This window comes from Pelophylax lessonae, assembly GCF_965119305.1.
Source record: "Pelophylax lessonae genome assembly, chromosome: 1".
Lineage (NCBI taxonomy): Eukaryota > Metazoa > Chordata > Amphibia > Anura > Ranidae > Pelophylax > Pelophylax lessonae.
The window spans coordinates 855502657-855517076 of record NC_138768.1 but is presented as its reverse complement, the minus strand read 5'-3'; the positions used below and the strand labels follow the sequence as shown (position 1 = coordinate 855517076).

Below are 14420 nucleotides of genomic sequence, written 5' to 3'. Positions count from 1 at the left end.
TTTGGTAAAGATGACATAGGAATGAAGAGGAGGTCATACATTTGGTAGAGGTGACAAAGGAATGAAAATGAGGCCATACATTTGATAGAGTTGAAGGGAATGAAGGTGAGGTCATACATATGGTAGAGATGACATAGGAATGAAGAGGAGGTCATACATTTGGTAGAGATGACATAGGAATAAAGAGGAGGTCATACATTTGGTAGAGATGACATAGGAATGAAGAGGAGGTCATACATTTGGTAGAGATGACATAGGAATAAAGAGGAGGTCATACATTTGGTAGAGGTGACATAGGAATGAAGAGGAGGTCATACATTTGGTAGAGATGACATAGGAATGAAGAGGAGGTCATACATTTGGTAGAGATGACATAGGAATGAAGAGGAGGTCATACATTTGGTAGAGGTGACATAGGAATAAAGAGGAGGTCATACATTTGGTAAAGATGACATAGGAATGAAGAGGAGGTCATACATTTGGTAGAGGTGACATAGGAATGAAGAGGAGGTCATACATTTGGTAGAGGTGACATAAGAATGAAGAGGAGGTCATACATTTGGTAGAGATGACATAAGAATGAAGAGGAGGTCATACATTTGGTAGAGATGACATAAGAATGAAGAGGAGGTCATACATTTGGTAGAGGTGACATCGGAATAAAGAGGAGGTCATGCATTTGGTAAAGGTGACATAGGAATGAAGAGGAGGACATACATTTGGTAGAGGTGACATAGGAATAAAGAGGAGGTCATACATTTGGTAGAGGTGACATAGGAATGAAGAGGAGGTCATACATTTTGGTAGAGATTACATAAGAATGAAGAGGAGGTCATACATTTGGTAGAGATGACATAAGAATGAAGAGGAGGTCATACATTTGGTAAAGATGACATAGGAATGAAGAGGAGGTCATACATTTGGTAGAGGTGACAAAGGAATGAAAATGAGGCCATACATTTGATAGAGTTGAAGGGAATGAAGGTGAGGTCATACATTTGGTAGAGATGACATAGGAATAAAGAGGAGGTCATACATTTGGTAGAGGTGACATAGGAATGAAGAGGAGGTCATACATTTGGTAGAGATGACATAGGAATGAAGAGGAGGTCATACATTTGGTAGAGATGACATAGGAATGAAGAGGAGGTCATACATTTGGTAGAGGTGACATAGGAATAAAGAGGAGGTCATACATTTGGTAAAGATGACATAGGAATGAAGAGGAGGTCATACATTTGGTAGAGGTGACATAGGAATAAAGAGGAGGTCATACATTTGGTAAAGATGACATAGGAATGAAGAGGAGGTCATACATTTGGTAGAGATGACATAGGAATAAAGAGGAGGTCATACATTTGGTAGAGATGACATAAGAATGAAGAGGAGGTCATACATTTGGTAGAGGTGACATAGGAATAAAGATGAGGTCATACATTTGGTAGAGGTGACAAAGGAATGAAAATGAGGCCATACATTTGATAGAGTTGAAGGGAATGAAGGTGAGGTCATACATTTGGTAGAGGTGACATCGGAATAAAGAGGAGGTCATGCATTTGGTAAAGGTGACATAGGAATGAAGAGGAGGTCATACATTTGGTAGAGGTGACATAGGAATAAAGAGGAGGTCATACATTTGGTAGAGGTGACATAGGAATGAAGAGGAGGTCATACATTTGGTAGAGATGACATAAGAATGAAGAGGAGGTCATACATTTGGTAGAGATGACATAAGAATGAAGAGGAGGTCATACATTTGGTAGAGATGACATAGGAATGAAGAGGAGGTCATACATTTGGTAGAGGTGACATAGGAATGAAGAGGAGGTCATACATTTGGTAGAGATGACATAGGAATAAAGAGGAGGTCATACATTTGGTAGAGGTGACATAGGAATGAAGAGGAGGTCATACATTTGGTAGAGGTGACATAGGAATGAAGAGGAGGTCATACATTTGGTAGAGATGACATAAGAATGAAGAGGAGGTCATAGATTTGGTAGAGGTGACATAGGAATAAAGATGAGGTCATACATTTGGTAGAGGTGACAAGGAGATGAAGTTGAGGTCATACATCTGGTATTGTGAATGGTCATCTTATTGATCAAGATAATGTACCTCACGTGTACCAGTACCACCCCCAGGTAAAGGTCTCAATATGTGAGCAGCAGTAGGGTGCCACACCAAAGGTCATAGAGTCCAGAATATTTTTTTTTTCAACCATCTATGGAACAGGAGCCAACATGTTTCAGGCAAGGGTCCCCCTTCTTCAGGGCTAATATAAAGCTAAAATAAATTTATATATAATAAAATACATCATGATGTGTACTCTGTTTTTATTTTATTTTTTACTAGTAATGGCAGGGTTTGCAAACTATTAGATAGATTTATGGACTTTTTATTTTTATTTTGTGTTTTGTGTTATTGCGTTTTTATTAGTAATGGCGGTGATCAGCGATTTTTAGTGGGACTGCGACATTGCGGCGGACAAATCTAACACTGAGTGACTCTTTTTTTGGGGACCAGTGACACCAACACAGTAATCAGTGCTAAATAATATGCACTGTTATTGTATAAATTACACTGGCAGGGAAAGGGGTTAACATCATGGGCGATCAAGGGGTTAAGTGTGCTCCTAGGGAGTGCTTTCTAACTGTGTGGGGGGTGGACTGACTGCAGGAAGAGAGAGATCTGTGTTCCTGATTAATAGGAACACACAATCTCTCTCTCCCTGTCTGACAGAACGGCGGTCTGCCTTGTTTACATAGGCAGACTGCCTTTCTGTCGTTCTCTTGAACGATCGCAGGTGGCTGGCGGCCGCTGGACACGCTGATTGGCTTCCACTGTGTGTGAGCGCCCCCTAGAGCCCATCTACAAAATCATGTACAGGTACTTGGTTTTGCGCTTAAGGGCCGCCCTGCCGCAGTAAATGTACATGGGGCGATCCTTAAGTGGTTAATCTAATAATTATATATTAAAAAGAAAGAATTTGTGAACTTTATGATGACCATTGGTGTGGCACTCTTACTGATGTTTACATTTTAATTTGATATTGCTCTCTATGTTCCCACTGGCGGGCGGTCACACGTTTCATTTGTCCTGGTGAGCATTGTCTATGGGGAATTAGAGCGGAGACTACGAGCCAGGCCTTCTTGTCCAACATCAGTGCCTGACCTCACAAATGCGCTTCTGGAAGAATGGTCAAACGTTCCCATAGACACACTCCTAAACCTTGTGGACAGCCTTCCCAGAAGAGTTGAAGCTGTTATAGCTGCAAAGGGTGGGCCAACTCAATATTGAACCCTACGGACTAAGACTGGGATGCCATTAAAGTTCATGTGTGTGTAAAGGCAGGCGTCCCAATACTTTTGACAATATATTGTATATGAACTGTTTTACTTGGCAAAGGATTTTTTTAAATTATATTGAGCCAGTCTTGGTATCCAGACAACTCTGCCAGACACTGCAGCCTGGTCCTCTCTGCAGACTACACTTTGGTTAAAGCGGAATTCCGGGCAAAAAAACTAAATTTCAATGAACATACCCCCGGGACAGTCAGGGCTAGTACATTCCACAATGGCTAGCCTCTGATCTGTCCCGGTTCGCACTTACCTGCAAGAAGAAATACTCACTTTTAAAATTTCTTCTCCAGCGTTGCCATCTCTGTTGTGGGCAGCTGAAGCCAACGCGATCCTCTTCTGTGTCCTCTTCCGCGTCTTCTTCTCCCAGAATGCGCCTGCACCGGCCCCTCTCGTCACTTCCGGCGCGGCGCCGCATTCCCTGCTAAACAGCTTCTGGCAGGGGCGTAACTACAGGGGTTGCAGGGGTTGCAATCGCAACCGGGCCCCATGCTCAAGGGGGCCCATGTGGCTCCCCTGTACACCTGAATAGGAGGGGTGGCGGGGGCAGCATTTAGAGAAATCACTGTCCTCCTTTTTCCTTCTGTAGCTGCAGCAGGAGAATGGAGGAGATTGGTTCCTCTGTATGCTGCCCCCGCCACTCCTCCTATCCAGTATACTTGTGTTCTGCTGTCTCTGGGCCCCTGTGTGCTCCCCTGGTCCCCCCCCCCTTCTGTGCTGCCCCCCCCTTCAGAATTCTCCCTTCCCTCACCGTAATAAAGGGCCCCGCAACTAGAGTAAAGGGCGCCAGGGGTCCAGGGGGCCCTTCATGGTTTCTTGCACCGGGGCCCTGAAGGTTCTAGTTACGCCTCTGGCTTCTGGGCATGCCCAGAAGCTGTTTAGTAGGGAATGCGGCATCTCCCCGGAAGTGACGAGAGGAGCCGGTGCCGTCGCATTGATTCCTGGGAGCGATGATGTTCAGCTCCCAGGAATCATTGCAAGCCGGAAGAGACGGCGCGGGCCGCAGAGGGAGGAAGTGACGAAAGGGGAGTATATTTTTCTACAATTACAAGGTAAGTAAAAAAAAAAAAAAAAACGTAACTATCCAATTCCTTTTCAGGTGAAGGAGACCAAGCGGATGGGCACAAAAAAAAAAGGTTGATTTTGTGCCCGGAACTCCGCTTTAAGCAATATACTGTATTCTGGTCCAGGACTCACCCCAAGCTATGATTGGACAGTGAAGAAGCAGGGGTACAATGAACATGTAATTCCTTCAGTAGGCACTTTCATATCCTGAAGTTGGGCTTTAATGAAATTCCTGTGTAGTTTCACAGAACAGAAGTCTGGTAATGTGACATCTCGGCATTTATCAGTGTATCCAGGTGACGTGTGTTTCTTTGTGCCACAGGCCATCATACACCCAGATACGAATGAGAAGATATTCATGCCTTTCCGAATGTCAGGTACGATATTATCCTCAGCTTTCCAATCTGTGCCGCATTTGACTCTCATGACATCTACAGGCCAAATTTCTCTGCTATATATATATATTATTATTATTATATACTGTATAGTATTGTTCTATATAGAATTGTTTTGTGTGTGTGTGTATGTATGTGTATATATATATATATATATATATATATATATATATATATATAGTATTGTTCTATGCTATATACAATGTGTTGTATTCTTGTTCTATATAGTAGTATCAGGGCTCACAATTTCAAGTCCTGAGCTACTAGCCAGGCCTTGAAGAGTTACTTGCCACCAGTTGCCCCACCCCACCCAACCCAACCCAACCCAACCCAACCCCACCCTACCCTACCCTGATTGCACATATGAAGTCATAGCTACCTCGCCAGTCATCTCATAACAATGTGGCCATACAAAGGAAGTCTTAAGCCCCGTACACACGTACTGATCGTCGGCCGAACGATCGGCCGTCTTTTGTCCAGGGCTGTCTTGTCTGTTGAAAAGTGCAAAAGACTGCACACGAATTTTGTCGGCCAACAACAGCCGACTGCAGAAGTGATGTCATGTGATGGTTAACTTTCCTTGTCTTTTTTCTTTTCTGAGCATGCCCAGTCTTGCTAATCTGCTGTCTGTCGGCCGAATTCTGTACTGACTGATGAACAATCGGCCATTCTGGTGTTGGCCAACAAAAATTTTAATGCTTGCTCGACAGATTCTGTTCGACCGAAAATGCGCTGTCGGCTGTCGGAAGCATCATACTAACAAGCCTACAATCGGCCGATCGGTCATCAGCCGAATATTTACGGCCGACAATCGGTACGTGTGTACGGGGCATTAGACACCCCTCTATGTGGCCTTATAGCAATGTGATTGCACATATAAAGTCATAGCCACTCCTCTAGTGACCTTATTATGTGACTGCACATATGAAGTCATAGCCACCTCTCTAGTGACCTCATAGCAATGTGACTGCACATATGAAGTCAAAGCCACCTCTCTAGTGACCTCATAGCAATGTGACTGCACATATGAAGTCCTAGCCACCTCTCTAGTGACATCATAGTAATGTGACTGCTCATATGAAGTCATAACCACCTTTCTAGTGACTTCATAGCAATGTGACTACATTATATATCAACTCTTAGCCACACCTTTAGTGATATCCTTGAAATCAGACAGTTCATGAACTTATAACCACACCTCTGGTGACATCACATAAATGGGACAATATGAACTCATGTAATAATCTGACTCCATTGGTCTCTAATTCCCAAATGAATAATCCTGCCATGGCAGCATACAGCACCCCTTAGGGAATTGTGAACAGACCCGTACACTGATGTCTTCACTTAGAATACAGTATTTAGAGAAAAGTTTGCATTTGTGCTGCTAATGTGACTGATCCTGTTTTTTTTTATCTTTTATTATTATTAGGTTATATTCCCTTTGGGACCCCCATAGTAAGTATTTTACCCTCTTACATTGATTATGACCTTTATTACCATGTTTGGTGATGTTATTATTTCAGTCTTACTCTGCCATACAGTCATTTTTTTTATTTATTTTTTTCATCCCATTGACTGTTCAATATAATCAGTTTAATTCATGACATTTTTGAAGTTATCTGTCTGTGGAACACAAACAGTCAGTCTGTCTGTCTGTGGAACTCAAACAGTTTGCCTGCATCAGTCGGGTCACTTCTATTATAAAAGTGTTCAAGTAGACAAATCTTGAAAAGGAACATATTGATTGTTAGCTCCATACTCCAGTATTGCTTTTCCAGCCTTCCAGCGACATTTTTTTGTGCTGAAAACGTCCCCCTCGGCTTATACTCGAGTCCAAGGAAAAAAAAAAAAAGTCCCTGGCCGCTCCGACGGGCTTAAGCTTTAAAAATGGCGCCGCCCGTCGCATACATGTTACCGCGCATGCGCCGCCGCCGCTCGGGAGAGGCCGGGAATAGCCGAAAGTATACGAGCGGCGGCGGCGCTTGCGCAATGACGTGTCGGCGCCGGGCGGCGCCATTTTTAAAATGAAGGCGCCTCTGGAACAGGTAAGTGAAACAGCTTCACTACCTGCCATTATGCAGGGCTGCGGGCACACTACAAGGGATGCAGTGCTGCGGGCATGGTCCACCTGTACCATGCCCACAGCACTGCATCTACTGTAGTATGCCCACAACCCCGGATCCTCTTGTACCATGCCAGTACCCTGCATTCTCCTGCACCATGCCAGTACCCTGCATTCTTCTGCACCATGCCAGTACCCTGCATTCTCCTGCACCATGCCAGTACCCTGCATTCTCCTGTACCATGCCAGTACCCTGCATTCTCCTGCACCATGCCAGTACCCTGCATTCTCCTGTACCATGCCAGTACCCTGCATTCTCCTGTACCATGCCAGTACCCTGCATTCTCCTGTACCATGCCAGTACCCTGCATTCTCCTGTACCATGCCAGTACCCTGCATTCACCTGTACCATGCCAGTACCCTTCATTCACCTGCACCATGCCAGTACCCTTCATTCTCCTGTACCATGCCAGTACCCTTCATTCTCCTGTACCATGCCAGTCACCCTGCATTCTCCTGTACCATGCCAGTACCCTTCATTCTCCTGTACCATGCCAGTACCCTGCATTCTCCTGCACCATGCCAGTCACCCTGCATTCTCCTGTACCATGCCCGCCGCCCTGCATTCTCACCCAAGGCTTATACTCGAGTCAATGATTTTTCCTATCTTTTTGTGGTAAAAGTAGGGGTCTCGGCTTATACTCGGGTCGGCTTATACTCGAGTATATACGGTAAGTGGGAAAACAAGTGCAAGATTCCATGGGAATATCCAACCAGTCTTCTTTTCAAAGGTTGGATTGAGACAATATGGAGGAACTAGTTTTTAATATCAGCAGATTTTGAAAAGTGTATCAATGATTGCAATGTGTTTGATCCAATGTAATTGGGGCTTCCAACCATATTAACCACTTCAGCCCCAGAAGGTTTAAAAAATAACCCTAATGACCACACCATTTTTTGCGATTCGGCACTGGGTTAATTTAACGGACAATTGTGCAGTCGTATGACCCTGTACCTAAAAAAAAAAAAAAAATAAAAAAAAAAAATGGATTTCCTTTTTCCCTACAAATAGCGCTTTCTTTTGGTGGTATTTGATCACCTGTGTGATTTCTATTTTTATATATTTGCGCTATAAACAAAAAAAGAGCGAAAATTCTAAAAAAAAAATATATATTTTTTTTCACTTTCTCCTATATAACATTCCCCAAAAAATATTAAATATCAAATTTTTTTCATGCTTTTAGGCCAATTTGTATTCTGCTACATAAAAAAAGTCCCAATAAGCATATTTTGATTGGTTTGCGCAAAAGTTATTGCGTCTACAAACTAGGGAAAAGATTTATGTCATTTATTATTATTATTTATTTATTACTAGTAATGGCGGCGATCAGCAATTTTTAGCGGGACTGCGACATTGCGGGGGACAGATCGGACCCTAAACTGACATTTTTGACACTTTTAGGGGGACCAGTGACATTACTACAGTAATCAGTGCTAAAAATATGCAGAATTAAGGACCTAGTTACTTGCTGGGATCTTTGGTCCTGGTAATTTGTTTGTTTTTAGATTTTTTCCTGTGAGATCTAGAATCAACTGCCAGACTTGGCGACGGGCTGGATAATCTAGATCCAGTGGACACACCAGTCTTACCAACAAGCACGCGCATCCTCAGCTCCGCATTGGCTGGCGATGGGGAACAGGGGGTGCGCCGCCCGCGACCGGACGATCGACTGTGTGGGAGGAAGGTTGTACCTGGTGGGGGCTCCTCTCAGGGCCCCCTGGCCTGCCTGGATCTTTCCTTGAGGCCTGGTCTCCCAATCCTGGGTCCCTGTATGCCTCATGGTGCCGGCATTTTCTTGTAATCTGTGTGTTCTATACTCGGCGGCCATGTTTGTGTAGTCCAGCCTCCTTTTTGCTGTAGTTTGCCAATGAAAATAGCGGCGGCCATGACAGTGGAGCCCTGCGGGTGGCGATTTCGGCGGTGGGACCCCCTCCACATTCTCTGGTACTGACTCCTGGATCATTTTACTTCCTGATCGCCGCACGTGTAGTGCAGATTATCCTGGTGGCTGCAGGTGCTTGTCTCTGCAAGTGATGAGTCTGGTGGGGTCCTCTCCCTCTCTGCTGAAGATCGCTGGTGCTTTGTGCCTGGCGACCAGGTGGTGCTGCTTGCGTAGTGGGGGTTGTCCCTTCGCAGTGTTTTACACATTTTTGTGGGGTCCCTCTGGTGACTAATGGAGTCCTTGGAGCACATTTCCCCATCTGATTCCCTCTCTGAGGCTGCAAGGCCCTCCGGGTCCCAACCATCCATCCATGCACTGACAGCTGTCCTGGGGTTTCTTTTCCCCCGGGTGGAGGTGGCTTGCGGGCGACGGGCTAGCAAAAAGCGCCCCCCCCGCCTTCCTCTGCCTCATCTGTCTCATCAGATCCTGAATCTGATTCGGTCGCTGTGATGTGGGCCACCCTGCTGGGTCTGCAACCACGTGCCTGGAATCCTCTGATAATGAGGATGATTCCTCCACATCTGTGACCGCATACAAAAAGGTGCTAGTGGATTCACTGATAGTATCTGTGCATGAGACCCTGAAGATGGAGGACGCAGCTGAAGATGCCACGGAGGCGCAGATTCCCTTTGGCACCATCCAGAGCGCAAAGGTGTTTCCTTTCCCCCGCCTATTTTGACAGAATTGTTACTAAAGAGTGGGGACGACCAATGCTTCCCCGTGAGGTTCCTAAGTGCTTTACTAGGCGTTACCCCTATGAGGATTGGACCGTGCCGCCGGTGGTGGACCCTCCAGATTCCAGATTAAACAGGGCAACCATGATTATGATTGAAGAGTCCCCGGCCTTTAAGGATCCGGCTGACCGGAAGGCGGAGGCTGTGGCCCGCCATATGTACACTCTGGCTGGTTCGGTAATGAGGCTGGTATTCACCATTGCCCTAGTGTCGCAAACTCTGACCGAGTGGGCTAAGCTTTTACGCTGTGACCTGGAGGGGGAACAGCTTCCCCCTGCCTTTGCAGAGCTGGCGGACCAGCTGGTCCAGGGGCTGCAATTTATCTGCGATGCCTCTTTGGATGCCACTTCCCTGATGGCTCGCCTCTCTGGTTTGGCAGTGGTCCTTCGGCGTGTCTTTTGGCTCAAGTGCTGGTCTGCGGATCAGACTTCTAAAAAGGCCTTGACTGATCTTCCTTTCCAAGGATATCTACACAACGTTCAACCTGCACCAGTGAAAGAGTCAAGTACATTCGATCTTATGAAAAAAGTTTCAACTGTGGCTGTAGGTAGTCTTTTTAGGATGTATGCAGGATAGTTCAATCCCTGGGGTTAGTGGAGATGGATGGCGGAGGTTGCTGCAGGCTTCATACAGAGCTAGAGGGACTCTGCAACAGACAAAAAGGGGTAGGAGAAGAAAAGCAGCACCAAATCAGTGTAGATTAAAAGGTTATTTATTACATAAAAACAATGTAGTAACTCACACAGAGGAAATAGTTGATCAGCAAATGGTGATGGTTCATCTGCAACACTGTAGGGATGTTAGGGAAGTACACTGTGGCGGCTGTGGTCCTGGCTGTGCCGGTGGAGTCCGACACTTCCTGTGTTTCTGGCAGTATTCAGTATCCAGGCTTACATCCAGTAGTGGCAGGGGGGTGCTCGCGTTCGGAGCATGCGTGCTCCTTCCTCAGGCAATGCTCTGAGGAAGGAGCACGCATGCTCCAAACGCGAGCACCCCCCTGCCACTATTGGGCAAAGGGCATGATCCTAAGCAGGAACAGGGTAAACAGCTGGCAGTATTCAGTATCCAGGCTTACATCCAATAGTGGCAGGGGGGTGCTCGCGTTCGGAGCATGCGTGCTCCTTCCTCAGGCAATGCTCTGAGGAAGGAGCACGCATGCTCCAAACGCGAGCACCCCCCTGCCACTATTGGGCAAAGGGCATGATCCTAAGCAGGAACAGGGTAAACAGCTAGCAGTATCTGGCAGAAAAGCAAAACACTGGATCGAGAGAGAAATGTAGAGGAGGGACTAAATACCCTCCTAGCAGCCAGCATCAGGTGGAAACAGAATACAGTACAGGGATCTGCTGGCTGCTGGGAGACACCCACTGGTGGACACCAAAACTACAACTTTCTGCTCTGGGAATCACCATTCTACCAACAGATGACCCAGGTCCTGATACCTAAATACATTTAATCAGCATTGGTGACTTTTTAAGGGGAGGGGGTCCACTTAAAGGATAAATCGCAAAGAAACAGTGCTGCACAGCACTGTTTTTTTGTGATTTATTGAGATACATGTGTGGAGAAATCACGTTTTTAGTGAAAGCAGCCAGGGTTTATAGTGTATTCACATAAAAACAAAACACAAAACAAAACACAAAAGTGAAAAGTTTTACTGATTTGTTTTTTTTTTTTTTTTACACTTAAAGGATAATTTCATCTTTGGGAACATGTTACATGTTCCAACCGATTTTAGGTCCTGCACGATTCTAATCCTCCATCCGCCACCCGCTGCCCTGGAACATGTAACATGTTCCCAATGCTGCAGTCGCTGCCCCCCTAACTGTGGTAGCAGTACGAGGAGAAGTTTCCCGTACTAGCTGCCACTGTTTGAAAAATAGCGTGGCCGTGCGTGGCTCCGCCCACACGGCCGCATTATTCAGACACACAGCTCTGTGTGTCTGAATGAACTACAAGCCCCAACATCCTTAGCGGCTGTAAACTTTTAGTTCTCAATGAACTACCACGGAGCGCTGTGGTAGTTTGAGTCTTACTGTCAGCATACGGGATGTATGGGTAAGCCGATACATTAACAGTGTGCACAAGACCTGCATGGCATCAGCGATCTGCTGATCGCTGATGCAATGCTTTCCAGGCTCTTGCAACCAAAAATATAAATGCATATCTTTTTTTTACCTGCAAAAAAATTAGCATTTTTTTTTTTATTGTGAAAATATTTATTTTAATAAGTGTTAGTGCCGCTCTGCTCTCCACCCCTCCCCCCTGCTGCTATAATAATTGTATTACAGTGGGGATCGAAAGTTTGGGCATCCCAGGTAAAAATTTATATTAATGTGCATAAAGAAGCCAAGGACAGATGGAAAAATCTCCAAAAGGCATCAAATTACAGATTAGACATTCTTATGTCAACAAAAGTTAGATTTTATTTCCATCATTGACACTTTCAAAATTACAGAAAACAAAAAAAAATGTCGTCTGCAAAGGTTTGGGCACCCTGCAGAATTTATAGCATGCACTTCCCCCTTTGCAAGGCTGAGACCTGCCAGTGTCATGGATTGTTCTCAATCATCGTCTGGGAAGACCAGGTGATGTCAATCTCAAAGGTTTTAAATGCCCAGACTCATCTGACCTTGCCCCTACAATCAGCACCATGGGATCTTCTAAGCAGTTGTCTAGAAAACTGAAACTGAAAATAGTTGACGCTCACAAAGCTGGAGAAGGCTATAAGAAGATAGCAAAGCGTTTTCAGATGTCAATATCCTCTGTTCAGAATGTAATTAAGAAATGGCAGTCATCAGGAACAGTGGAAGTTAAAGCAAGATCTGGAAGACCAAGAAAAATATCAGACAGAACAGCTCGCAGGATTGTGAGAAAAACATTTCAAAACCCACATTTGACTGCATGATCCCTCCAGAAAGATCTGGCAGACACTGGAGTTGTGGTACACTATTCCACTATAAAGAGATACTTGTACAAATATGGTCTTCATGGAAGAGTCATCAGAAGAAAACCTCTTCTACGTCCTCACCACAAAAATCAGCGTTTGAACTTTGCAAATGAACATATAGACAAGCCTGATGCATTTTGGAAACAAGTTCTGTGCACCGATGAGGTTAAAATTGAACTTTTTGGCCGGAATGAGCAAAGGTGCGTTTGGAGAAGAAGGGGCACAGAATTTAATGAAAAGAACCTCTGTCCAACTGTTAAGCATGGGGGTGGATCAATCATGCTTTGGGGTTGTATTGCAGCCAGTGGCACAGGGAACATCTCACGAGTAGAGGGAAAAATGGATTCAATAAAATTTCAGCAAATTTTGGATGGTAACTTGATGCCATCTGTGAAAAAGCTGAAGTTAAAGAGAGGATGGCTTCTACAAATGGATAATGATCCTAAACACACCTCGAAATCCACGGGGGATTACATCAAGAGGTGTAAACTGAAGGTTTTGCCATGGCTTTCACAATCTCCTGACCGCAACATAATTGAAAATCTATGGATAGACCTTAAAAGAGCAGTGCGTGACAGACAGCCCAGAAATCTCAAAGAACTGGAAGACTTTTGTAAGGCAGAATGGGCAAAGATACCTCAAACAAGAATTGAAAGACTCTTGGCTGGCTACAAAAAGCGTTTACAAGCTGGGATACTTGCCAAAGGGGGCAGTACAAGATATTAACTCTGCAGGGTGCCCAAACTTTTGCAGACACCATTTTTTTGTTTTCTGTTATTTTTAAAGTGTAAAGGATGGAAAATAAATCTAACTTTTGTTGACATAGTATAAGAATGTCTAATCTGTAATTTGATGCCTTTGGAGATTTTTCCATCTTTCCTTGGCTTCTTTATGCACATTAATAAAATTTTTTACCTGGGGTGCCCAAACTTTCGATCCCCACTGTATATTTATACCATACCCTCTGTTATGTACTTTATAAAAAAAATCAGCCGGTGTCCTGCCGAAATCTCCAACCACGTTATTTCCAGTGAGTGTACACTGGGAATAATTGGAGATTTCGAGCACTTGGTGTTTTCACACAACACCGGCAGCCTATACATCCGAGTACATGGTATAATTAGTGCAGATTCTTACACCGCCCGCTAGTAACCAAAAACATGGCGGCAACAACTACCGGGCGGAGTAAAAATCTGCACTAATTATACCATTTACTCGGGTGTATAGGCTGCCGGTGTTGTCTGAAAACACCAAGTGCTCGAAATCTCCAATTATTCCCAGTGTACACTCACTGGAAATAACGTGGTTGGAGATTTCGGCAGGTATGAGTTTTCGGCAGTACACCGGTTTCTACCTTATTTCACAGCGCCTCTTGGCGCTCACATGACCACCCGCCGCTCTCCTCCTGGCTGATGTCAGCGGGAGTTCGCGGCCCCTCCCATTGTAGCTGTCAAACTGGGAGAGGAAAAAGTGGCGAGCAGGAGTACCAGGAGGCGCTCTAAAATAAGGTAGAAATCGGCATATTTTTTTTATAACGCATATACAGTGGGTCACATATCGTTATCTAACAGAGGTTATGGTATGATCATGACAAAATGCTTTACAACCACTTCTGCTTTAAGGCCTCCTCCCCAGCTCCTGTTTGTAAAACTGAGCTTTTGGGGAGGAGGTTGTGGGGGGGGGGGACAGGTACGTGCTCCCACTTCCTTTCCGGCCACCTTAGTTGATCGGAAACAGAAGTTCTCCTTCCCAAAGTCTTCTGGGACACATGACAGGTCCTAGAAGAGTTCTGAACCAGTCGCATAGCGCAGCGTCGCTCGTGCATGTGCAGTGGGCACCTGGCTGCGAA

At 45.0% G+C, this 14420-nt stretch overlaps 1 protein-coding gene across 1 annotated transcript in view; it reads left to right on the top strand.

The window, feature by feature from the left end:
* Positions 1-14420, top strand: part of SFXN5 (sideroflexin 5) — a gene marked incomplete at its 5' end in the record, with an annotated part of 451990 nt that overhangs the window by 165022 nt on the left and 272548 nt on the right. Inside the window, 2 exons of the mRNA XM_082264426.1 lie at positions 4747-4801; positions 6252-6277. Of these exons, the coding sequence (XP_082120552.1) occupies positions 4747-4801; positions 6252-6277 (81 nt within the window). The remainder of the gene's footprint in view (positions 1-4746; positions 4802-6251; positions 6278-14420) is intronic.